The sequence below is a fragment of the Mustela putorius genome, unplaced genomic scaffold (genome assembly GCF_011764305.1).
Source record: "Mustela putorius furo isolate JIRA1106 unplaced genomic scaffold, ASM1176430v1.1 tig00003972_pilon_pilon_pilon, whole genome shotgun sequence".
Lineage (NCBI taxonomy): Eukaryota > Metazoa > Chordata > Mammalia > Carnivora > Mustelidae > Mustela > Mustela putorius.
Window position 1 is genome coordinate 8,756,563 of NW_025422115.1, and position 25,727 is coordinate 8,782,289.

The window sequence follows — 25,727 nt, forward strand, 5'->3', positions numbered from 1 at the left end:
GTGTGGTGTATGAGTGTGGATTATATGGGATACAGGTATGTGTGTGGTGTGATATATGCACGTGTGGTAGCGTGTGTGTGAGTGGGTGTGATATATGTGGTGCGTATGTGTGTGTGGTGTGTGCAATGCATGTGGTGTGTGTCATGCATGTGGCATGTGTGCTATGTGGCATGTGGTGTGTATGTAACATGAATGTGTCTCTGATGCTGGGTTGGCAGGCACAGGGAATGCAGTCACCTAGCTTGTGAAACCTGGAAATCCTGAGCCAGATCTAGGAGAAACCACGGAAGGCAGAGCCTCATGTTCTTGGTCACCATCCCACAGTCTCCAGGGAGCGTCGCAGTGTGGCTGTGACCTGAAGTTCAGTGGCCCTCACCCACCTGGGCAGCAATGCTGATTTAGGGGTTCCCTCATGTTCATGGATGTCACCTCCTCAGAGCGGGGCAATAACACCCACGTGTCACAGAGGCTCTCCCCAGTGAGGTCAAGTCAGGACCCAATGCCCCTTTTGTTGCTCTGCAGAGTCCTGGCCCCAGTCTGAGGCATGCAGAGACAGAGACAGTCTGATCAGGGTTTTCATCCTTCTGGATGGACCCATGGGGCCGCAAGCCTTTCTGGGAAGATCGTAGAGTCAGCTGGTCACTTGATTTCTTTTTGAATAACAGGAAGGATTATTATTCAAAAACTTCCCTAGTGGCCTTCAAAAAAGAAATGCTGTATACCTTTTTCCCCAAATAATTTGATGACTGCTTGAAAACCACAGTCAATAAGGGGGAAGTGGCTACATCAGCCCAGGGGAGAAAGCTCGGGGTGGCAAGCCATGTCCCCAACCCTTCTCATGTGGAATGTTCTAATAATCCTGTGTGGAATAGCTAAGCAGAGCATTTGCTGTCTGGAGAGAAAATATGCTTCCCTTTTGCCTGTCCTTCCTCACTTCCCAGAGAAGGTGGGAGGGCACTCCCCACCCCCACCCCCTCCACCTCTGAAATAGAGTCATAGTATTTGGACTATATGCCTTCAATTAAAGACAATAAGTGTTCTAACAAATATTGAATTCCCATGAGTAGTAGGCTAGCTTTTCACAGAGACATAGGATAGCAATTCTGAAATTTCTTTCTGTGTATTCTAGGATAGAGCAAAGAAATCTGTACATTGTGTATAACAGGAGCTGGATTTCTCACTATTGGAGGATTACAAACGCGGAAGGTGGGGAAGGTTAGAACAAATCCCTGTAGCAGGAGATTGAAACTGAGATGATCAGTAGGAACCCATGGTTTGTAATTTATATAGATATAGGTGCGTGTGGTCCCTTTCTACACACACACACACACACACACACACACGATGAGTATATATAACATATTGTATTAGTTACCTATTGCTTAATATAACAAATTGATCCCAAACTTAGTAGCTTAAAACAATAAAGTTTATTATCCCACAGTTTCTGTGGACCAGGAATTAGAGGAGGCTTAGCTGGGTGCTTCTGACTCTCTCTCTCTCTCTCTCAAGGATTTAATCAAGCCATGGGTGGGGGCTGTGGTCTCATCTGAAGGAAATCCACTGGGGAGGACCCATGCCTAGCTCCCCCATGTGGTTGTTGGGAACACCCAGATCCTTTCCAGGCCTGTGGGCCCAGCACCTCACTCCGTTTCTTGCCATGTGAGCCTCTCCACAGGGTGCTCACAATACGGATGGCAGGTGACCTCCATCAGAGGGGGAAGCATAAAAGTCACACAAGACAATAGTCACAGTCTCTCTATAACCTCATATTTAAAGTGATATCTCATCACTTTTGCTGTATGGTGTGCATTAGAAGAGAGTCATCCAGTCTTACTCCCCACACTCAGATGGAGAGGATTACTGTAGTGTAAGTGGATGTTAAATTTTTCTATTCTAATGTGGGTGCCTGACATGAAGCCTTTGAATGCTGAGGCATCCATGTCAAAGGCATCCAGTTCCAGTAAACATATTGTAGGTGTGTAACACAGCTACTAGCAAAACAACCAAATAAAGAACCAGGCTTCCCCCCACTCATGAAGCTCCCTCTTTCAGAAAGCACCTGACCATTGCCCTTGTTCTTGCTCTCATGCTTGAAATTAGCCATACAGAGTAAACCCTCAAAACCTCAGACCCCCCCCCGCAACCTTTGCACCCTAATAGAGGTAGATTTCTAGGTCTGCGCTCTATTTTTATCTGTGACTTCGCTGTGTGGTCCTTGGGTGTGCCATATACCCTTCAGGCTTGCAAGTGATAAATTTCGTTCCTCAAAGTTTCCTGCTGGTTTTCACTGAAGTGCATCATGCAATCATGATAAGAAGGACAAGGGCTGGTCCAGCCACAACATTTGCCCATGAAGGGAATGCCTGTGTGTGCTTGCGCTGAGAAACACAGGCCCTGGCAAGTGCCTCTGGTATTCCTAGCCAGGAATGGGACCAACACAACAATTCCAAAGGCATGAATATCAGGATACCACAAATGTTGGAGGAATGCTAAAAGTCGTGGGTAAAAGTTTAAAGATTTAACAGGGCACTTAATCTCATACTATCTCTCCCAAGTATTTGCTAACGACAAAGAGGAAATTAATGGCTTGACAGTGGAGAAATCTGGCAAATACCCCCGGAAACCAAGTGAGCATCACCAGTAATGGAATGAATATTCTTCATGAACCTCCCGATAAAATGCACGGAGAATAAAGATGCCAAAAATACATAACCTGTATCTAATTAGGAGGAAACCTCAGACAACCTAAACTGAGAGGCATCCTACAAAATAACTGACCAATACTCTGCAAAAATGTCAAGGCCATGAAAGACAAGGAAAGACTGGGAATAGTTTTAGAGACTATAGTCACATGACCACGGAATGCCCTCCCATCTCTGGGCCACGCTGTCTCAGTCCGGCCCCTCGCAGCCCCTCCCCCCACTCCCTCTCTAGGTCCCACCCCCTGCTAAGTTTTGCCTGTCCTCCCTCTCAGTCCACCTCGCATAACCAACCAGCCAGCGGGCACTTCCAGGAAGCCTATGCCTACACAGTGCAATCAGAAACCAATATCCAGTTCCTGGAGGACGAGGCTCAGGTCCCACATCATCCAAAGAGGAAATGCCACCTGTCCCACAGGATTTAATATGCTGAGGTGGACTTGGAAAGCAGTAATGTGCCTCTCGTTTTTATTAATGTCTTCTCTGTCCCAGGCAGCATTTAAATTCCTCCATCACAGAGGTCCCTCCCCCCACCCGGAGCATATCCTTTGCAAGCAGGTGCAGGACATCTGTGACCCCAAGGGAGCACTGGCTTGAACATTACCCGGCAAACTTGGGACCTTTTCAGAGTGCCCAGCCCCAGGGCTCGCTTGTAGCCCTGGACAAGAGCAGCAGCTGGCATCCTCCAAACTCAATCCATTATCCCTCTGCTTCACCAAAAATCTTTTTTCTCTCTTCTAATGAATAACCTAGCGTATGACTAACATACTTTCCCTGGGGGGAAACAGTGCTTTGCTTGAAGTATTAACTACTTATTTTTTTAAAAGTTCAGTCCTGAAGAACATTCTTGTTCAAAATTCTGAGTTACAGCTGGGTCTCCAGAAATGTTCTAGAATCTTCTGAGGGTAAACAAAAGGCACAAGAACCATTCTTTGAGCCCAGTCTTTCACACCGTTTCAGTCTCTGCTCGAAGGTCCCCTCTTCAGGGAGGCTCTCTGACTCCCCATCCCATCGCCAAGCCCTGCTCCCCGTCCTTCATACACTTTATCCCTCTCTCTTCCCTTCTCCCTCTCCTGAAACCCTGTTCTGTTCTCGGCTTTATCCCCCGCGCCTCCGGGAATGCCTGGCAGAGAGGAGGTGCTCAGTACCCTGCAATGACTAAATGAGTCAGTAAACCGCCTGGATGGAACACTGCCAGGGCTGTTCAGCACTTATCAACACTGCCTACTGCAGCCTTGGCCCCTGGGCCCAGGCTCCCCCAGCGAGGTGCACACGGAACAGAAGGGAGGAAACCCAGGTCACCTGAGGAGAGTCCCCCCCGTGGGGGAGGAGCTCAGCCTCCTGGGTGGCGGCACCGCACTGATGCAGGTGAAAGGCAAGGGGTGGAGGACCCCTTAGTCAAATATTCCTCCTTCCCCTCCAGCCTCTGCTACCAGGACTGAGACTGCCAGCGTAACCACACAGAGCCAGGGAATCTTGCACAGCACGTCCTTTGAAACGGAACAAGAGCAGAGCCCCTTATGATTCATTTGTAAACCCTTCAGGTCCCCCCATTGGGTTAGGTATTGTCCACTCATCCAAAATGTTCCCGCCCATCATTAATGGTTATTTTAAACACTTTAGGGCAAGATCATAGGAACACTGGCACTGGGAATTAAAACCTGGTCTGAGAGAGTGCACTCTCACTGGACAGTCTGTCTGCGAGGCAGAGTGAGGGGTCACGGAGATGGTGCCACCGTCAAGCTCCCCAAGTCCTCTGAGCGGTGACTTTTTTCATCTCTGAGATGGAAATTGGATTGCATAGTTTGAGCCTCACCTGGGATAACACTTGTACAGTAACTGGGAGGTACTAGTTTTTGTTTTTAAGATTTATTTATTTGAGACAAAGATAGAGAGAGAGAGAGAGAGGGAACATGTGAGCATGTGGGGGGAGGGGCAGAGGGCGAGAGAGAAGTGGATTCCCTACTGACCACAGAGCCCAATGTGGGGCTTGATCCCAGGGCCCTGGGATCATGATCTGAGCTGAAGACAGATGCTTAACCATCTGAGCCTCCCAGGTGCCCCAGGGAGGTTCTAGATTTAAAGAGAAAACCTGGTCATTGTTTTTATCACAGGATAGTCAGATGCATGAAGGAAATTGAGGTTGTATGTTGTCAAGGCTTCAATTGGTGGTTCAAAAACCACCAGGTGCCAGGAGTCTAGAGGGGGTAAATATAGGGAGGAAGGGACTTGGGCTTCCTACTACTTCATAGTACAGGTAAGATCTGAAAAGGTGGGTCAGAGATATCTGGGGCCAGGGAACTGTGGGGTGGGAGGAACAGCATGTGCATAACAGAGGGAGTGAGGATACCGGGATGGGGGGGGGGGGGGGGATAGTGGAGGGAGAGGAATGGGGGAAGGGTAGGTTTCTTGTGCCATCCTTCACCTGGTGAGATTGGAGATGGGCTGGCAAGGGGCAGGAGAAGGCCCACCGTGAGATAAGTGTTTTAATGAAGGCTTCTCTGGGGAAGTGAGGTGCAGGCAGAAACCAGGCCACCACAGACTCATGTTCCACGTGCTTTGTGAGTGTTCCCACCTGGCCAGCGTGGGGATGGCTGGGTTCGGGGCCATGGGCTGGGGATGGAGGCGAGCAAGGTAGTCATGGCTGTGCCCTCATGGGGCTTCCATTGTGGTCAAGTAACAATGAACAGCAAACAAGCAAGGCAGCAGATAGACCAGAGAAATTGAAGATTGTGCTAAGACTACGAAGGGGATAAAGAAGAGGGTGTGATAGAGTATGTAGTCTCCACGTGGGGTGAGTTGGAGGGCTTGTTAAGTTGGGAAGTCTTGGCTGAAGGGCTTACACACTGAAATGGAGACAAGAAAGAGCAGAGGAGAATTCTAGGGGGCTGGGGGGACCTGCGGGAGAGAGACCTGGGGTCGTGGCTGAGGAGCATGGACTGGGCATGCAGCAGACCTTGGAACTGGAGAAGCAGGTGGGGCATGTCCCACAGGGACTTTAGGCCACAGGAACTGGTGCACAGAAGAGTTGCATGAACCTCTGGGGATGCCAAAGCGGATACAGGGCACCAGCAGCAAGACTGGAGTGTGGTCCAGGCAAGATGCGTTAAGAGGTCTGGACCAGCCTGGGAGCAAGGAAAGTGGAGTGGGGAGGGCAGATTGGAGATAGTTGGTGGGGCTGGAGGGACAGAGCATGGACCTTGTGCTGACAAAGGTGAAGGAAGGGGAAGCCAGTAATGGCCCTTGGTTTTCTGGCTTGTGGACCTGGGTGGCTAGTGGTACAATTCTGGGACTAGCTCCAGAATGGATTCGAGGAGGAAAGCCCAGGCTCCAGGGGCCCCTTAGACTTCCAGGGACAACAGAAGGGTCTCATAGCTGCTAGCTACACAAGTCTGGGACTTACTGTCTAGGTGCTATCTAAGATAATGGGAATCACTGAGATTGCAAAGAAAAGACCACACAACTAAGAGAGAAAGGCAGCCTAGCACTGAGCCCCGGGGAGCGGAGGAGGGAGCTTCAGAAGAAAGGCTGGTGAGTTGGAGGACAGAGGCAATGATGCAGGAGCCAAGATGGTCCCTCTGCTGGGGACTGTGCGCCTGTGATGGGCCACGCCAGATGATGGCTCAAGAGCACGGGGCCTCAGGACCCCACTCCTGCCCCAAGTAGTCCAGACCCTGCACCCCTATCACCCCATCCCATCCTGAGCCTTCTTAAGGGTGTCCAGGGTCTACCAGGTTTTTATTATGATTTTTTTTTTTTTTGTAAAGAAAAGAAGAAAAGAAAGAAATACTTGTTGTAAACATGACCAAGATAATTTTTGTTTGGTCTGGGTTTTGTGGTCCCCCAGATGCTCATTGTCAGTCTGTTCTCTGGACCTTTACTTAGATTTAGAAGGCAGGGCCCGAGGACGTGCAGGCAGCTGGCACCAGTCCCTGTTTGAAGTTTCCGAGGAAGCCCGGAAGTGGTGGGAGCTGGAGGGGTGGGAGGAGTCAGGAGAATTGGACCTTCTGGAACATGGGCACACAGTGGAAATGACCCTTTAGGAGAGGTACAGGAGGAAGGAGGAGTTTGCAGGGGGACACGCTTGAGAAGGCTGGGGCTGGGATGGGGTGCCTGGGGGGGTGGGGGTGGAGAGGGCAGCGAGTGGAGGGGGTGGGGGATGGGGCCTGGACAATTTGGGGGAGGCAGGAAGGAAGGGGAGGGGCAGGGTGACAGGGGGAGGCAGGAGGCAGGGCCAGGAGGACAGGGAATGGATTTTGGCCTGGGCGGATGTGACCAGCCCTGGGTTGTGACTTCCAAATATAAGAGTGGGTTTACTGTTAGGCAAGTCTTTGTTTACTCATTGGCCCTGTTTTTTGGTCCAAAATTAACAGCAAACCTCACAGTGAAATGACTGATTCGTGGACCAATTTAGCCAAAAGAAACTGCTTGTCTGCCGTAGGTATTTAAAGCAGATGCCTCAAACCCTCATCCTGGGGCTGCCTGTGGTGCACATGTGGACTTGGTTTGACCCTTGTATAAAGAGAAGAATCAGCTGCCATGATTCGATTCACCGAGGGGGGATTACAGGCGGAAACCTTGACTTCTGGCTTCTCTAGAATGCCCTCGCTATGTGGGAACACCGGAGGACATCCCTGCACAGTTGCAGGTGGCTGTGCCCCTGCATATGTAATCATGCCCCCTACCCGCCCTTGCCTGGCTTCTGGGAGCACCTGTGGGCCTCGCCTGGGCAGCACCTGCATGCCTGGAAACTCTCCACCCCAAAGAATCAAACAACTTCCCCACCAAAGCACTGGGACAAACCACCCCTCTTTGTGTGCACAAGGATTAAAACTCCACAATTGTTCCTTCCTCCCTCACCTGCCACGCACTCACCATGTAGGAGATCTTGAGCCCCATCCAATAGGCCATTTCTGTGTTGTTTTGGCAGATACTTCTGCCCTGGCCTCTCAGGGAGACTTCTGCCTCACTGCCCCCTACAGCAAAGAGAACCAGTAGGAGCCCCAAGTAATGGCCCACTGTGTGGTTGCCTCTTAGGCACCAGGCCTCAGTTTTCACATCTATAAAATGGGATGATTACACGAGACTCCACGATAATGCTTGGAACTGCTTCAAGATCTGATTTCCTGTGCTTTATTGACAAGTCCACAGGAGGTAACCTGCAGGAAATGCTGGGGGTCATCAGAGCCCCCCCGGTCCAGGGTTCCCTCTTCTCTGGATCCCCGATCTCCAGCCCTCTTCTATCCAGGGGCCCTCCCCGGGACACCGTAACACCATCCTCCAGTCTAGAGTCATGGGAAAAGAACTTCATCTTTAGGCCACAGGAAGTGACCTTTCTCTTTTTCTTAAAAAAAAAAAATTGAGCTATAATTCACATACCCTAAAATTCACCTTTTAAAGGGTATAGTCAGTAGTTTTTTTTAAGTATATCCCCAAAATTGAGTAACTGCACCACTATCTAATCCCAAAGTGGGGTTTTTTTTTTTTTTTGGTCATGCCTAAAGACAAGTCCTTTGCTTATTGGCAGTCATTCTCCAATATCCCCTACACCTCTATCCCCCCAGTCCCTGACAACAAGGAATCTGCCTTTTGTCTCTATGGATTTGCCTATTCTGGACATTTTATGTAATGGGAATCATACGAAGTGTAGCTTTTCGTGCAGGAATGCAGCAGGTGTCCGGGCTTCATTCCTTTTTATGCCTCAGTAATACTCCGCTGGGGGAGCTCAGCCGTCAGGGGACACCTGGGTTGTCTCTGCTCCCTGGCTCTCGCTGCCCTAAAGACATTTGTCTTTGTTGAGGGAGTACCAAATAAGGCCAGGAAAAAAGGAAGCACATTTACTAGCTTGTTAAGTTGTGTTGGTGGTAGGAGATGCAGAATGTTTTCCTTTCATTTCTTCATTGTTCATATCGTGTTTTTAATTTTCTAAGGAAAATGATAACTGAATTTAGAAAGAAAATGGAGCCCTCATGAATGGGATTAGTGTCCTTACAGAACAGACTCCAGAGAGTTCCCTCGCCCCTTCCACCATGTAGGGGGCACAGTGAGAAGACAGCCATCTGGGAGCCAGGAAGCCCTCCGCGGACCCCAGGTCTGCAGCTGCCTTGGTCTTGGACTTCGCAGCCTCCAGAACTGTGAGAAATAGATTGATGAGCTACTTGATGTATGTGTTCTGTTGTAGTAGCCTGAACGGGCGAAGATGAAAGTCTTGCCAGGATCCAGTGAGTGGGTTTCATCAAAATTGGGTTTTCCTGTTCACATGGGAGCCCATACCCATTTGCTTTTGGAATGATCATTCTCGATGCAGTCAGATCACAGAAGATAGCGTCTTCGTTCAAAGTGGTGCTGCCCCAATGTCAGAGACTCACACGTGCTGCCTGCCAGGCAGACCTCACCATAAGTGAGAAGGTTGCTGACCTTTAGGTGGAATGCAGGGCTGTTATTATCCCTGAGAAAATGCAAATTGTCCATTAGGAGGAAAAACCAAAGTAAAAGAAAAGAAGAGGAGAGCAGGACTGAGCAATCAGGTACTTAATGGTACAGCTGGGCCAGCCACACAGGTAGCAGCTGGGCTGGGCCTACTGAGTCTTTGATATTTGCTCCTGAATTTTTACTGTTTACAGGAAAGACCTCCAGGTCCCACAGATGCAGCAAAAGACCCCAGAGCCAGACTGATATTTTGATATCCTGGAAGGAAGGTCTTGTGGGACCAACTCACACATGCACTTTTCTTGCACCATTTGAGGGAAGAGAGGAAACAAAGAAGGGCCATGTGTTGAGATAATCCAATCTCCCACCCCTGCAGACGACTCTGCTGCTCCGGTCAAGAATGAGGACCGATGCACAAGGAACATGAGGGGTTTTGACACCAGCTGAGGGCTCTCCATTGAGCCTGAAGAAAAGGGGTGAGCTATCAGGAGCTCAGGTAAGATGATGGGTTGGCAGGGGTAATGGAGGGAGAAAAGGGAAGGTGGCCAAGGTCAACTTCTAGCCCCAGCCCCCTGCAGAGCCATCGGAGCAGAAAGCGCCTGCAAGTCACATGCCCTCTAGATGTCAGATGTCTCTGCTTCCCACTTCCAGGATCACATAAGGGTAAGACTGACAAACACTTCTAAGCACAAGCTGTGCTTCACCGATGGGAGTGGCCACTCTTCCTCATTATAGCATGGGACCCAGGGCTGGCCCATGTTTTTAGGATCATGTTTTTGAAGGAGGATGCTTTGCCCTGTAGATGAGGGGGAGCCACAGTTTCTGGGTGCCAGAACCTGCATAGCCCTACATGCCTCTTCTCCTTCTGATGCCAGAGACCCATAGCTGGTAGGTGTTGAGGTTAGGATTGCTGCCTCTCCCCGAAGGGGCCACTGGGTGCTGAGCGGAGCCAACTCTTCTCCTTATCTCTTCCCCTCAAGCCCTGCTCCTCAACAGAACCTGGCCCAGATATTTACCCCAAAGATACAGATGTAGTGAAAAGAAGGGCCATCTGTACCCCAATGTTTATAGCAATGGTCACGGTCGCCAAACTGTGGAAAGAACCAAGATGCCCTTCACCGGACAAATGGATAAGGAAGATGTGGTCCATATACACTATGGAGTATTATGTCTCCATCAGAAAGGATGAATACCCAACTTTTGTAGCAACATGGACGGGACTCAAAGAGATTATGCTGAGTGAAATAAGTCAAGCAGAGAGAGTCAATTATCATATGGGTTCACTTATTTGTGGAGCATAACGAATAGCATGGAGGACAAGGGGAGATGGAGAGGAGAAGGGAGTTGAGGGAAATTGGAAGGGGAGATGAACCATGAGAGACTATAGACTCTGAAAAACAATCTGAGGGTTTTAAAGGGGTGGGGGATGGGAGGTTGGGGGATCCAGGTGGTGGGTATTGGAGAGGATATGGATTGCATGGAGCATTGGGTGTGGTGCAAAAATAATGAATACTGCTACACTGAAAAAATAAAAAATTAAAAAATAAAAACATGTAACAGCCTCCGACAAAAAAAAAAAAAAAAAAAAAAAAGAACCTGGCCCAGAGACTTGCATCTGGAAAGGGGTCCCCAGGGTCTGTGCCAGTGTTCAAGGGCAGTGGTTAAAAAATACCGAGATCGGGAGGAAATATTTGCAGATTAAATACCCACTAAAGAGTCAACATTTAGGGGCACCTGCATGGCTCAGTGGGTTAATGCCTCTGCCTTTGGCTCAGGTCGTGATCTCAGGGTCCTGGGATTGAGCCCCGCATTGGGCTCTCTGCTCAGCAGAAAGACTGCTTCCCCCCCTTTCTGCCTGCCTCTCTGCCTACTTGTGATTTCTGTCTGCCAAATAAACAAATACATAAAATCTTTAAAAAAAAAAAAAAAAGAAGAAGAAAAAGAATCAACATTGAGGGCGCCTGGGTGGCTCAGTCTATTGAACATCTGACTCTTGGTTTCAGCTCCTCATGATCTTGGGGTCCCGGGATCGAGCCCCATGTCAGGCTCTCTGCTCAGTGGGGAGTCTGCTTGATATTCTTCCTCCTTCTCCCTCTGCCCCTCCCATTCATCCTCTTTCTCTCTCAAATAAATAAATACATCTTAAAAAGAAAAAAAGAATCAACATTTGGAATATTTAAGAAACTCTTACAACTTAACAGTGACCAAAACAACACCAAACAGTTAACATCCCGATTTAAAGATGGGCAAAGGACTAGAATAGCCATTTTCCAAAGAAGACCCATCGATGGCCGACAAACACAGGAAAAGATACCTAATATCGCTAATCATCAGGGAAATGCAAATAAAAACCACAGTGAGCCATCACCTCGCGCCATTAGGATGGCTACTGTAGAAACAGTATCGGAAATAACAAGTGTTGGTGAGTGTGGGGGAGAGATCTGAACCCTTGTGCACCCATTGTGCACAATGGGTGGGATTCTGAAAGGGAGCAGATGCTGTGCTAAACAGTCTGGCAGTTCCCCCAAAGTGAAATTTAAGATTACCATATGATCTAGTAATCCCACTTCCGAGCACATACCCCAAGGAACTGAAAACAGTGCGTCAAGGAGAGGTTTGTCCATCCCTGTTCATGGCAGCATTATTCGAAATAGCCAAAAGTTGGGAGCAACCTAAGTGTCCGTCTGCAGATGAAGAAGTGAATGAAATGTGGTCTATCCCTACCATGGAACAGGATCAGCCTTGAAAAGGAAGCAAGTTTGGACACCAGCTACAGGGTGGGTGAATCTTGAGGCTGTTATGCTGAGTGAAACCAGCCAGTCATGAAGAATGACTACTTACACGAGGGACCTCAAACAACCAAATCCATAGACACAGTGGGATGGGGGCTGCCAGGGGTTGAGGAGGGGAGATGAGGGGTTCGTGTTTAATGGGTAGAGTTTTCGTTTGGGAGGATGAAGTCCTGGAGAAGATGGTGACGATGGCCCGGACAGCAACGTACACGTCCTTCATGCCTGGGAACGGCACCCTTAAAAATGGTGGGGTTGGTACGTTTCATGTTGTGTGTATCTTACTCTAATTAAATTCAAATTTTAAAGAATGCAGATATCTAGGCTCCACTCCAGGCCTTAGAATCAGAATCAGCGTGTGAGAATCTGTATTTTAACAAGCTTTGGAGATCCGCTGCCCATGCTGCCCGCCGCTTCCTGCTACTCTGTTTGGGTCCTTCCAAGCCAGACAGCCCCGCGAGCTGCAGGTTCATGGTGTAGAGGGAACAAGTCAGAGGGAGGTCACCTCTGATGGCAGCACTGGCACCTGGGCACCCAGGGAAGGAATCAGTGCTCAGAAGATGCTGAGCAGGCGTGGCACAATTGGGTTTGGTGTGCCTTTCTTGGGTGAGGCCTGGGGCCAGGCACTGACCTCAGGGTGCCCCAAATTCAGTACTTAAGATAAATAACATTTCATATGAAATTAAAAAATAAATCCACACAGAGGGTTCCTTGTGAACACAACGTCAGCATTTTAAAGACAGGTTCTCGTTGCTTGTTTCATGACCTTGCATCATGGTGCGAAGGTTGTCTCCAATCTGCTCACAGCTCTTGCGTGTGCCGCCAACCTGCATCCACTGGGTGGTGTGCGAGGGCTCACCGCAGCTGGCCGGCATGCTGGGCAGTGGGAGGCTTTTTAGACAGTCCTGTGTTTTGACTATAGAGTTCTTACTCACTTCTCCCACACAGGTTAAAACATGAGAGGATATTTTGGTAAACGTATGTAGGGCACTCATTGTTCCTTCCCCCACAGACTCCAATATGGCTCAGCGGGGTGCCCACAACAGGTCACCGGTAACCATGGCAGGCCGGCCCTCCGTGGCGCACACGGCTGCCGGGGGATGGTAGGAAGGCCTGTGGGGACTGTGACAGAGACTACCTCCATTTTGACCTTAGTCTGTACTTCTTAACGAATCAAGTTCTTCTTTCCAGTTTATCTCTTAACTTGGGCAAAAGATCTAGTGGCAAAGCATCCCGTGATGGAAGCCATAATGGCGACTGGCCTGATGCCAGCAAGATTCCACGTGATTGACTCCAAGACAGTGATGCCCCTGACCTTTAGTCCCATTGCACAAACCCACGGACCTTTGTCCCACGTTCTCCTTCTGTGAACCTAGAAGTACTTTTAGTGCTTGGGAGACAGTCGTTGAGAAGCTGGTCTGCTGTCTTCCCAGTGTTGGCCTCACTGAAATACATCCCTTTGTTTTGTCACCCCTGGTCTCTCTGCCTTCAGATTTTGTCAGTCACCAAACCTGGTCTGTTCGGGAGTCCCAGAGTCAGGTGCTTCGACAGCCCTGTACCCAGGCTACAAGGGGACCTGGGATCATAATGAGAAAACATGTTCTAGAAGACAGAGCAGATGGGGACGGGGTGGGGCTGGGTGTCTTGCTGTAACATGAAGAGGCATGGAGGTCCCTGGCCTGGGCGCTGCTCCCCTACGAGGACGGAGAAGCTTCAGCTACAGGGCCCCACGCTCACCTCTCCAAGACCTGAAACTTGATCTGGAGCTCACAGTTTTCTATTCTTTTCCTGACAGAGATGGCCCCCAAGGTTTCATGCCTGGAGCACAAGGTGGGCGTGGGGAGGGGGGCGGCCATTTCCAAGGGCTGGTGGGGGTGGGGTGGGAGGATGAAAAATGTCTAAATTAAAAAGTGATTCTCCCTCCTCCTGCCTCCAACCCTTAGCCTCCTGCAGTAACGCTCGCTAACAGTTGCCCTTCAGACTTTTCCTCCTGTTTATTCAAACACGCACACTCTTGTAAAGAACGTTTTTAAAATGATGGGTTAGTTGGGAAGGCTGGGTGGCTCGGTTGGTGAAGCATCTGCTTTTGGCTCAGGTCATGATCCCGGGGTCCTGGGATCAAGTCCCTCCTTGGGCTCCCTGCTCAGCGAGGAGCCTGATTCCCCTTCTCCCTCCGCTGCTGCTCCTTCTGCTTGTTCTCTCTTTCTCTTTCTGGTAAATAAATAGGTAATTTTTTTTTAAATGACAAATTAGTGACATTTGTGGGCATCTTTTGGGCCATTGTAAAACGGGTGCCATGAAAGGACTGCTTTTTTTCTGCTTCTATACGTACTAGGACTTGTACCCCCACCTCACCCATGCCGTAATGTATGTCCTCCCTGTCAAGGTCAAGGAGTAATGATTTCTTTGGAGTCTTTCAGCACCATAAATAATACATAAAGAGTGACTGGGTGAGGTCAGCATATACATTTTCCAAGACCACTGACTCTCAACACCTTGCCACCTAGACCCCTGGCTCCAGGGCATAAATGCCTTCTGGAGGACACCTGAGGACTTGTCCTTGTTTCAACCAGTGCCGGAGAGGACAGTACAACAGAGCACCATCCTCAAGAAAAACTCCAGAGCCCAGACGAAGATGAGACTCACTACCCTTTCCTTACTGCGTCTCCCAGACTCTGTCTTTATCTGGTCTATGACTTTAATAGACTCTGCTCTCACTTCTTACTGGCTTGTGCTTGATTTCTCTCCCGCATGAAGCCACCACCCCTCTCGGCCGGTCCTGCAGGACTCCCTCTGGGTCCTTGGACCCGGCCAGCCTGCAGCCATTGCCCAGAAAGCCTCCTCACCCTTCAACTCGTGGGCATGGTGTTTCATCCTGTGACTTTCTGGGCGTATTCTACATGGTGTCACACCCTGAGAAGAATCTTCCCAGTGGGTTTGCCCCGGAGCCTGAAAGTTTTACTCTTGAAGTCATTTCTTTGGGTTAAGGCTTTAAAGGTGGTCCCTAAAGTAAAAATGCGATCCAAGGTGTGGGGGAAAGAAAAGGAGTCTGGATTTTGACATACCTATCAGCTCCCAGATTCGCCGTTTCTTACACTTATGACCTTGGCCAAGGTATGTACCTTTCCTGAGCCTTGACGATCTTGCCTGTGAGGTGGGATTGTTGTACGGGTTAAAAACAATTTAGTGTGAAAAACCTCAAGCCCCTTGTCCGGCGGAGATCGGTATTCCGTAAATAGCTTTTGAGTTTCTTAAATGAGCAAGAACTGGATGAAGAGCATCCAGGGTAGGATTTCAGCTTCCCGTTAAATGCCCAGGGTCTGGTAGGGTCAGGTAGGGTCGATGGGCATTGGAACACATTGCTTCTAATTCATGGTTCATGGTAGAGGCAGCAGGAGGCCAGTAGAATGCCGGGGCTGAGAGTCAAGCCCAGCCCTGACCAGCTGTCCCCGAGATGAGGGACGCTTTGGTGAACCAGGGACTCTCTGCTCTCCAACTCACAGCTCAGTGGTCAGCTCTGACAATGTCAGACATTAATGCGGGTTTGTCTTTTTCCAGGGATTTCTTTCACCAGCATTCTCCTTCTCTGTCCTCATGGCAGCTCTGCACTGATGATATTCTCATCCTTGCTAAATCAGTTTCCTGGGGCTCCTGGGGACCAGTGTGCATGCATTAATCAGAAAGCACCTCTCATATTTCAGTACTGTTTGTGGCGATCGGTCAGTTTGCAATAGCCAGCTCTGAGAGACTGAGAGCCAGGATGGGACGGATCTGGCAGCTAGAATGCAGAGGGAAGTTACTCAAATAAGAGGGCTAAACATTATTAGCAGAAGGGAGACGGGGGAAGGGCAGAAGCAAAGAAGGAATGTGTTTTGTTTTGCAGAGTCAACAGTTCCAGCCAAGGAGACCCCCGCCCTGCCCGGGTGTTTCACCTGAGAGCCCCTTGCTAAATGGGTCTCGCCTGAGAGCCCCTTACAGGAGCCAGTTTGAGCCAGACTGGAGCTGAGGCTGTCCCCAGAAGTCCTCCTGAGCTGTCCTGAAGTTACCTTTAGCTCATTATGAAGATCTCCTATGGGTGGAGTTTTCTACTACTTTTCAAATATGCAATGTGTGCATTAGCACGTGGACACGTTGGGCATGCGCAGTGCAACGTGAGCGCCTAAGGAATAGAACGTGTCCAAGTTCCTTAATGTATATGCAAGCTCCTTCCCTGCCCCCCTAATACACTGTACTGACCCCACCGGAGACAGTGTTTTGAGAGTTATCTCCCTGTCTTCTTCTTCTCCTTCTTTTTTTTTTTTTTTTTAAGATTTTATTTATTTATTTGACAGACAGAGATCACAAGTAGGCAGAGAAGCAGGCAGAGAGAGGAGGAAGCAGGCTCCCTGCTGAGTAGAGAGCCCATTGCGGGGCTCGATCCCAGGACCCCGGGATCATGACGTGAGCCGAAGGCAGAGGCTTTAACCCACTGAGCCACCCAGGCGCCCCTCTTCCTATCTTCTTACTTGAAACAAATAATACAAACTTTTTTGCTTTCGACAGGGGCACTCCTGCAGGGACCAGTCTTGGCAGGGAGCCTGTGGTGAGAGTGGCTGTGCAGAGATGCGTGGGGGGCTGGGTGTGGAGGAGGGGGCATGGCTGAGCATCCCAGATGCCGTTCACCTTTGCCGGGTTCGTCTAGGGCTGTCCTAACCAATGTGGTCTGCAGTGACCCGGGACTCAGGCCTGATCTGGGCTGTTCATGGATTTACAGGTGTTTCCACACACATCAGCATTTTACACTTGGGAGGGTTGTGGCAGAGAAAAATCTATCTTCAAAAGTTCAGTGGGACCTCTGTGGCCCCCGATCACCTTGTGTGATGTGACGGAAAGCCAGCGGGCGTGTGTTTCACACGCGTGGTAAATGAAGCTCCCTTACCTGGTGGGCTCTGCTGGTTGCGGGTGAGGTGAGTGCACTCAGCCTTTGGGAGCTCCCAGTTGGGCATGGCACTGTAAAGTTGTGCACGGTGAGGGGGACAGGGCAGGAACAAGTACTTCTCTTGTTGGGGAAAGCAAGGAGGGGGCCTTTGGCTCATCTTCAGAGCCTAAGGAGAATTTAGCTGGGTGCAGGGGCAAAGAGGAAAGGGTCCCTTGGAAGAGGGAACAGCAGGAGCAAAGCAGAGCACCCGATCATCTTTCCCACTGTTCCTGTTGCACAGAACTGAGATGCCACCGTCCTTGGGCGGCAGAGGTCTGCAGAAAGCACGTGCTCCCTCCCTGTGGTTTTAAACAGGGTGGAGAGGCCAGGCTTTGTTCGGTGCTCTGGCAGGTGAATGGGCATCAAGAGGGGAGACTGAGTCATGGTGAGGTCACCAGTCCAGGCTTTGCACAGCCCTCGCCCTCCTCACACATCTGTGTCCTCTGGCTGATTCCAAAGGTTTTCTCCAAAATGGGCAGATGCTTCTGAGTTCCTCCCTTTAAAGAGGAGAGAAAACCTTTTGGCATGGTCTGGGGGAGCTGAGCAGCCACATGTTGGAATCCGGCAGTTCTGCCCCAAATACGCTCCTGCATGTGTATGCCGGGAGACACCCCCCCCCATGCACGCTCACATGGCCCCATTCATGAGAACCCTAACAGACAGCAGCCCAGACGGCCAGCTGCAGTAGGAGCTATAGTCTGTCATCACATATTCACCCAAGGGAACATGATATGGCCATGGAAACAGACAAACCACACCATCTGAATGGCTCTCAAAACATAACACACAGCAAAAGAAGCAAGTCCCCAAGGACACACACAGTGTCAGTCTATTTATACGAAGTGCAAAACCAGACAAAGCTAAACAATGTATTGTTTAAGGATACAGATGTAGTCCGTAATGAAACAATAGCAAAACTCTAGAAGAGTCCGCAAACAAAAACCCGTTGTTTCCAAACACCAGCAGTGAAGAACTCAAAAAGGAAATTAAGAAAACAATCTCATTTATAATGATATCAAAAAGAAGAAAGTATCTGGGAATAAGTTTAACCCAGGAGCGAAAGATCTGCAGGCTGAAAACCAGAAGGCATCACTGGAAGGGGAGAAGACCTAATTAAATGCAATGGCCATGGTTGGAAGCCTCAGCCGCACACAGCTGGGAATGGACAAGTGCCCCAATCTTCCCTTCCCCCCATCACCAGTTCCTCCCTGATTGGGAACTAAGGGATTGCCATAAGGGTCTCAGGGGAGCCCCTCTATAGCTCCCCTTTCTGGTTCAGCCAGCGACACCTGGCTGGCTTGCTGAGGAGGGCCAGCAAGTTGGGAAGCCACTGTTATAGAGCCTCCCTGATATGGTGGGAGGGCCCAGTCTGGTCTTCCCTGGCTGGGAGGGTACAGTACAGTGCTCATGGGAGAGAAGATCAGAAAACCAAGACTGGCTGGCTCCCATGGGGGGCACCTTCTCCTTTTCAGTGCTTTTTTGCCACTCTCTAGGTCCCTATCCACAGGGCTTCCCCCATCAACACTCCCAGGACCTTGGAAGGTTCCCCACCCCATCGGCAGTGTGTGCAAACAGGAACTGTGTCCCTCAGGGACTGTGATGACAGCTGGGGCCACCAGGGTGGGGAAGGACCCCGGGTGGCATGCCAACGGAGTCAGCTGGGTGCAGTTCAATGTGTTGCCTCAGGCAGCCAGCTCAGGAACCAGACTGCTGGGGCTGGTCCTTGCTCCTCTACTCCTTTGCTGGGGTGACACTTCATAGACAATATTGTATTCACAGAAAAGGGTGTAATAGTAATTGTATAATAGATAGAATTGGGTCTTCACTGAGAGTCTTCTGCTGACCTCAGACAAAGGGCGTGTGGAGCTTTGTTTGCTCATCTGCCTCTCTGAGCCTGCCCTGCTGAAGGTGGGTCTCATCCAGACACCAGCTTCCTACCAAAGGGATGGCTGGAACCACCAACCTTTGAGCCATAGAATCGGGCATTTAGGAAGGGTTAGCCCAGCTCCCTGGTTTTACTTCTAAGGGAACCAAGGTCCAAACCCCAAGGCTAGCTGGTGGCCTGCTTGGCTCTGGATGTGGTTCCTGCTCACAGACTCTTGGCAGTACGTTTTTGGAGGGGAGCCGAGCGACACCTGCCACAGGGTCAAGTGTATATATCCTTTGACCCACTTAGGTCACCAATAGGTTCACTTCTAGGGACCTATTATCTGGAAATACTTTTACATGCATACATGGAAGTTTGTTTCAGTGTATTTTGAACCGAGTGAAGGATTAGAAGCCTCCAATTTTTTTTTTCCTCTCTGTCAGGGACTGGTTGAACCAATGGCAATATAACGAATCATGGGCTGTGCAACACTCAGACATTCTGAAGAAGAACTTTAAGTTCTAGAGTGTAAATATCACTATTATGAATTAGGGAAAAAAAAAGTTGTAGTCAGATCTTTCTCTTATGATCCAGTTGTACAAGAACAAACCCTGAGATGCCCCTGGGTGGTTTAGTCGGTTAAGCATCTGCCTTCAGCTCAGGTCATGATCTCTGGGTTCTGGGATCGAGTCCCATGTCGGGCTCCCAGCTTAGCAAGGAGTCTGCTTCTCCTTCTGACCCTCCGTCCCCCGCTTACACTCTTGTTCATTCTATCGCTCTTTAAAATGAATAAATAAAAAATCTTAAAAAAAAAAAAAACCAAACCTTGAAAGGTCTAGAGCTATGTTGTACAACATGGTGGCCACTGGCTATATGTGGCTATTAAGCCCCTGAAATTTGGCTGGTCTTAATGGAGATACGCTGTGAGATCAAGTACAAGACAGAAAACTGCCATTTTTTATGTCTGACATTAGAGCTTAGGAAAAGGGTGGGGGGTAGTATTTGGCTAGATTTTGAAGTAAAAAAAAAAAAGGATATAAAATATGTCATTAATAAGTTGTTTTGTTATAACAACATGTTGAAATAATAATTGGGATATATGGAGTTTAGTAAGTTCTAAAATTAATTTCCCTTATTTTAGCATGGCTTTCCTTTTCTTAACGTGGCTTCTCTACAATTTAAAATTATGTCTGTGACTCAGGCATGACTGGGTGCCCTCGTTTAGAATGACAGATAACAAACTGCCAAGTGTGCTTAGCAGGGTAGGGGTCAAGATTAGGAGAAGTGCGTAAACCAGGACCTTCCCTTGGCTCTTCTGCATGGTCATACAGCTTTAAGCATTTGTATATAGTGTCTCCAATGATTAACAGAGAAAGGATGCTGTTGCCACGATTCCTGGTAGCATGCTTTCCACTCCATCATGCCTAACAAATGTACTCTCTCCTATGCCCTATCTCCAGGCAGGGTCCGTGGCCCATGGAGAGAGGCCACCTGCCCTTTCAGCACTAATTTTACATTGAGGCATATCGAGCATGACCAGCCGTTAAGGAACAGACACAGGACATGCTGTCTCCACGCCACATTCATGCGGAGAGCAGACCAGGCAGGATGAGAGCCAGAAGCAGTGAGGGAAGTTGGGGAGACACACAGCAACAGAAGGGCCTGGCAGCCGGGGAAGGGAGCACTGTGAGCTGACATTAGCTCCTTTTCCTAAAGCCATTTCTAGCACTGGAAATGGATCCTTCCCCTGATGTGGATAGCAATTGAAGGCACGGTTTCTGGAGAATAGCAAGATAAATTCTAGTAAGTGTTTCCTGTGGCAGCCTGGGAAAAATGTTCCTGTATGTGATGTGTGTCTGAGGCAATGAACCAACCATTTCCTGGACTCTGTTCACTCCCAGTGGATGCCGTAATTCGTTCATGGACTGCAGAGTCTAGAAGAGCTGGAGAACAAAGGGGCATCACAGCCACTGACTGCCTGGGGTGCCCTGCACGTCGACGTGTCTGGCTACTGCCATTTTAATGGAGGGTTTAAGATGTTGAACCCCATTAGCTTCTAGATTATGGAAGAGCATCACGGAGTGGGTCCCATTATTCCCCTGATGAGAGCTTTTATTTTCCTAAGCCCAGAATTTACACACACACACACACACACACACACACACACACACACATATGCATGCACACATGCACACACACACTATAGGACATTCTTAAAAATATTTTCAACCAAAGCAAAAGAGGGAGTTCTAAAAATATTAACTGCTCCAAGTAAGAGGATTTTAAGTTAATAGAAAGTGTGTTTTGTTTTCACTTAGTTCAGAAGGAAGATGACTAGCCACTTAAAATGCCTGAATGTCATTCTGTTTCTTGTACTTATCAACTTTGCAAAGCAAACAAATGAGAATGCAAAGAGCCAAACCAAACAAAATTCCAGACTTCTAGAAAAGAACCAATTAAACACAAACAATTACAGCAAACACATTCAACATTCGTTGGTGTTTTCGATTACATTTTCTGGGGGCCTGAAACACATTGTAGACAGTGGCCAATTCATGCTGTAAATTCCATTGCAAATGCCATGATTAAAACTGCTGCCAGGTACCGTATAGAGTGATAGTTGGGGAAGATTGCCAAGGACAGTCCTTCCTTAAAGTCAAGCCTGTATGAAGTCTGCTCCCAGAGAGGCTGGTGTCCTTTTTAATCCTTCCCTAAATATTTAATTCAGACAGAGCAAATTTGTCTCCTATTTCCCCTCTCTACCTTTCTGGTCTTCCTTCCTTCTCAGTTCCTACTCCTGGTTCACTCAGGAACGATTCCTGTAAATACTCCCATTCTTTGTCCCCCTACTCTCTATTTCTGCGAGTTTTTAAAAAGAATTTATTTATTTATTTGAGAGAGAGTGAGAGAGAAAGAGCACAAGTTGGGGGGAGGGAGGAACAGGGGTGAGGGAGAAACAGACACTGCGCTGAGCAGGGAGCCCAATGCAGGACTTGATCCCAGGATCCCGGGATCACAACCTGAGCCGAAGGCAGATGCTTAACTGATAGCCACCCAGGCACCCCTCTGTTCCTGCTAATTTCTGCTAAGGTTTTTAAAAAAGATAAAAGAATTTAAAAAGGTGTAATTTCTGGTAACAAAAGGATAATGTATTTGTTATAGAAAATGATTAAAGTAAAAGAAGAGGAAATACACTAAGGAATGAATAAACATCACCCAGATGGCCTTCATCCTAAAATAACAACAGATAGAATTTCAGTGTATTCCGAGGCTTTTTTCTGTGAATAGAATAGACATATGTGTGTGTGCGTGTATGTGTGTAATAAAAAACATGTCCATTCTGCGCATTGTCATTACGCATTCTTCTCTGTCCTTCTGCAAATGGCTACATTATATTTCATCCTGTGGATAGACCGTGATTTATGAGCCCAGTCCCCTGTTTTGGACATTGGGTTGCTCCCGTGTCTCCCTGCAGTAAACAGCGCTGTGTAAATCTTGGCTTCACTTCAGGATTATTTCCTCAGAATGGGTCCCCACACATAGAATCGTACTTTGGTACACACTCCTGCATGGCCTTCCAGAAACCCGTTCCTGCTTCCCACCGGCAGTGAGAGGGAACTCCCACCTCCCTTGCAGTCTTGTGTAGTGGAACCTATCTTTTCCCTGAGGTTTGAACTAACAGTTGGAATATCAGCGGATAAAGGCTTACAGGTATCGCCTCTGCCCCCCCACCCCAAAGAACTTTAGTGACGGCAAGGGCTTTTGGGAAGAGGCACCTCTCCAGGAAGCAAAGAAGCAGAGGTAAGATAAGGAGTGACAGGCAAGGAGCCTAAACTCTGCAGCTGGGACTTCCGTGCAGACCCCTGGCACCTACCTTTAGAAGCCAGCTCTGAGGGAACCGCAACACATTGGAACCTGACTGACACAGGGCTTGTCCCCTCAGGGAATGATCCTGGAGGCCTTGTTGGCTGAGAATGGATACACCCCTGTCCAGCCAGCCTCTGCAGGAGAGGCCCTGGGAAGCAGAGTTCCCGTCTGAGCTCACCCCCACCTGAGCTTAGCCCCACCTGGGCTTACCTGCTACAGTGGCAGAGTGGGGAGGGCTCAGCCCGACCTTCTCCAGCTTCCTCCTCAGGCCAGGCAGGAAGCGGGCAGAGGCGGGCCCACCCTTTAAGAGCAGAAGTCCACATGAGGAGCATGTGAGTGCCCATGCCGGGGCCCTCATGATCCTGGTGAGGCGATGGCCCCATGACCTCGCTCCCGGGCCGAAAAAGGAAACCAGGGCCCCATGTTGCCAGGCTGCTCGGTGTGGGATCCCATGAAAATAGCCTTGGGATCTGAGAGAGGTGGGGGAGCTAGAACTTTCCCTTTGAAGTAACCCTCCCCCCAGTCCATCCTTCCCCTGCTAGAAATGTCAGCATGGTTTGCATAATTGAGACAATTGGACATAATCGTTCTTTCAGAAGCCCCTCATCTGTGCCAGAGCCCCAGGGAGCCTGGAGAAGGCAGCACATGGCACTAGTCATCCATAATCCTTTCTCAGATCATCTGAGCTTGAGCCAGAGGTCGCAGTGAACTCCACTGCACATGCAGCGTGAGTCCCACATGACTCCCGTCCCCATCTGGGTGCTCCTAACCCCCACGGTCCCCACACTACCAGCAGCTTGCATGACCCGTATGCACAGTCCCCCTAAAACTGCTATGGGGGGGTGTGCTATAAGGATGTGCGTGAATATTCCAGCTTTCAGGAAGCTTTCTCAGACTAGCAAGAGACAGAAAACCCAAATCTTGAACTTCTCCTGTCTGCAACCCTTTAGGCAGCGACCAGGTTCCCCACACACCTGTGGGTCTCCTGGGCTGCCTCCCTCATCTCCCAGAAGAGCGGACAGACATGCAGACGGACTGGATGCAGGACAGTTAGGAAAGTTTCCATTTCACAGATGAGGACACTGAGGCCTCTGAGTGAGCACATGATGTGGAGCAGGAACGTAATTTCACCCCATCAAGCCCTAAGGGGGTAGAGCCTGAGCCAGGGACCATGTCCTCCACCGAAAGCTGCAGAAGACCATACTCACACCTGGAGGCCCCCCGGGGGGCTCAGGGAGCCTCTGACCTCCAGAGGTGGAGGTTAGACTGAGCAGGTGGACCAGGCCATTTTCTGGGGAGGGAGTCTGCCCTTTGTTTCGTCAGCTTCCTTCAGGTCTGTTCCCCCCGAGGGTGACAACCGTGTCCCAGGAAAGTGGGCCCAATAGGGGTGACTTTTTCCATGGTTTGCAGGTACACACAGCCTGTGGGGAGGGCAGCACCCACCCGGCGGCAGCTCTGGCCCAGCACCGGGGGTGTTTTCCTTGTGAACTCATGGTTGGCTCTAGATAAACAAACGGCTCCTGGCAGGAGTTCCTCCAGGGGTCAGAGCGTATCCGCAATGACAGTATTTTGGATGGGGCAGGTTGAGACAGAATTGCGGAGGCAGGGTGTTCCTGGGGTATCAAGAATCAGACTGAAAGCCTCTGGGAGGCCCCTGTGGCAGGTGATGGTCTTGCCGTCCCTGTGTCAGGCTCGTGCTCCGTCATGACTACAAAGTATAGAAGCCTGATGTCCCATGCCAGGCAGCTGCCCCGTCTCAGCCCGTCAGTCAGTGCCTCTCCCGCCAACGGATGCTATTGTCACTAGTCAATAGTGGGTCTGGGGTCAGAGAACATGGAGAGATGGAGATCTTGAGCCTTCCAAAAGTGAACAACCCTCCTTGCTGGCGCTGGCCCAGTGAGGCAGGCGACCGGAACTGCCAAGGGCAGCATGGCGGCCCGAGCCACCTGTGGCTGCCTGCGGAGAACTCCAAGTTCATCCAGTCGGAAATGAAATGTGCTCCGAGTGTACCACACGCAAGATGGCCAATGCTTTATATTGACTACATGTTGAGATGATATTTCAGATATTTTGGGTTGAATAAAATGTATTGTTAATTTTTTTTTTTTACCCGCTTCTATTTATTTCTTTAAAGCAACTTCTGGAAAATGTAAAATGATGTCTGTGGCTCACAGCTGCGGCTCACGTTATATTCCTGTTGCCTGGTGCTAAGCTAGAGCCTGGGAAGGGGAGGGGGTCCTGAGCAGAATTCCCATATTCAGGAGGTCTCCTTCTCTGGGCATGGCACCTGGAAAGAACCCGGTGCTAGGAGATGATACACGAGAACTGTGGACACGTTGTTCATGGGTAAGGATTTTTACGTGTCCAGGGAGCAGTCTGAGCCGATGATATTAGCACTGATGTTAGTGACGAGGAAGACACATGGGGTAGTTCACTGCTGCCAGGTCCTGCCTCTTGGGGAGGGACCAACTTGATTAGTCTGCCAGCCTGGGAGGTGGTGCATTTCTTATCATGGGTCAGGAATAAAGCTGCCGAGGAGCCTAAGGAATATGCATCTTGCCTGTGATCCCAGTTGGTGAGAGGAACTAGGACGGTGACTCGTGTGGTCACCAGTGTGGGCAGCAGGCAACCAGGCACCGGGGGAACAGGGAGGAACCCAGGGTGGTCCTAGTCACACTCTGTCTCTGGGGTCTTGGTTCGGGTTCCCCGCAAAGGAGACTCTGAGACAAGTCCATGATGTTTCTTGTTCTGCTCTGTGCCCTGCATTTCCTGACCAATAGTAAGATCTTGAGACCTGTTTGGATTCAGAAGCGATTTTTTGACAAGACTCACTGGTGACATGTGTCTTTCCATCAGGAGGCACCTAATGTCCACTTGTCTGCCATTTCCGATTTTGGGGGGGTGTCTTGATGATGATTGCCTAGAGCCTTTGTATCACTAGAACTTGCAAAAGGGTGATCTTCAGTTCTGGCTTTCCTTCTTCATTTATTCACTGGAATTCACTTATGAAGAGAAACCGCCTGACCAAATTGGTTAGTGTGGTTCACACAGGAAAGGCAAAAGGTTTTGGTTTCCAGAGTAATGAGTTGGTTCCCTGGCGTGATCCCAAGGTGACT

At 49.4% G+C, this 25,727-nt stretch overlaps 1 protein-coding gene across 1 annotated transcript in view; it reads right to left on the reverse strand.

The window, feature by feature from the left end:
- Positions 1-12,795, reverse strand: part of TRPM1 (transient receptor potential cation channel subfamily M member 1) — a 95,605-nt gene extending 82,810 nt beyond the window's left edge. The window contains exons 1-2 of the mRNA XM_045070417.1: positions 12,687-12,795; positions 11,973-12,145 (exon numbers count right to left, since the gene is read on the reverse strand). Of these exons, the coding sequence (XP_044926352.1) occupies positions 11,973-12,145; positions 12,687-12,795 (282 nt within the window). The remainder of the gene's footprint in view (positions 1-11,972; positions 12,146-12,686) is intronic.
- Between the last annotated feature and the right edge of the window lie 12,932 nt (positions 12,796-25,727).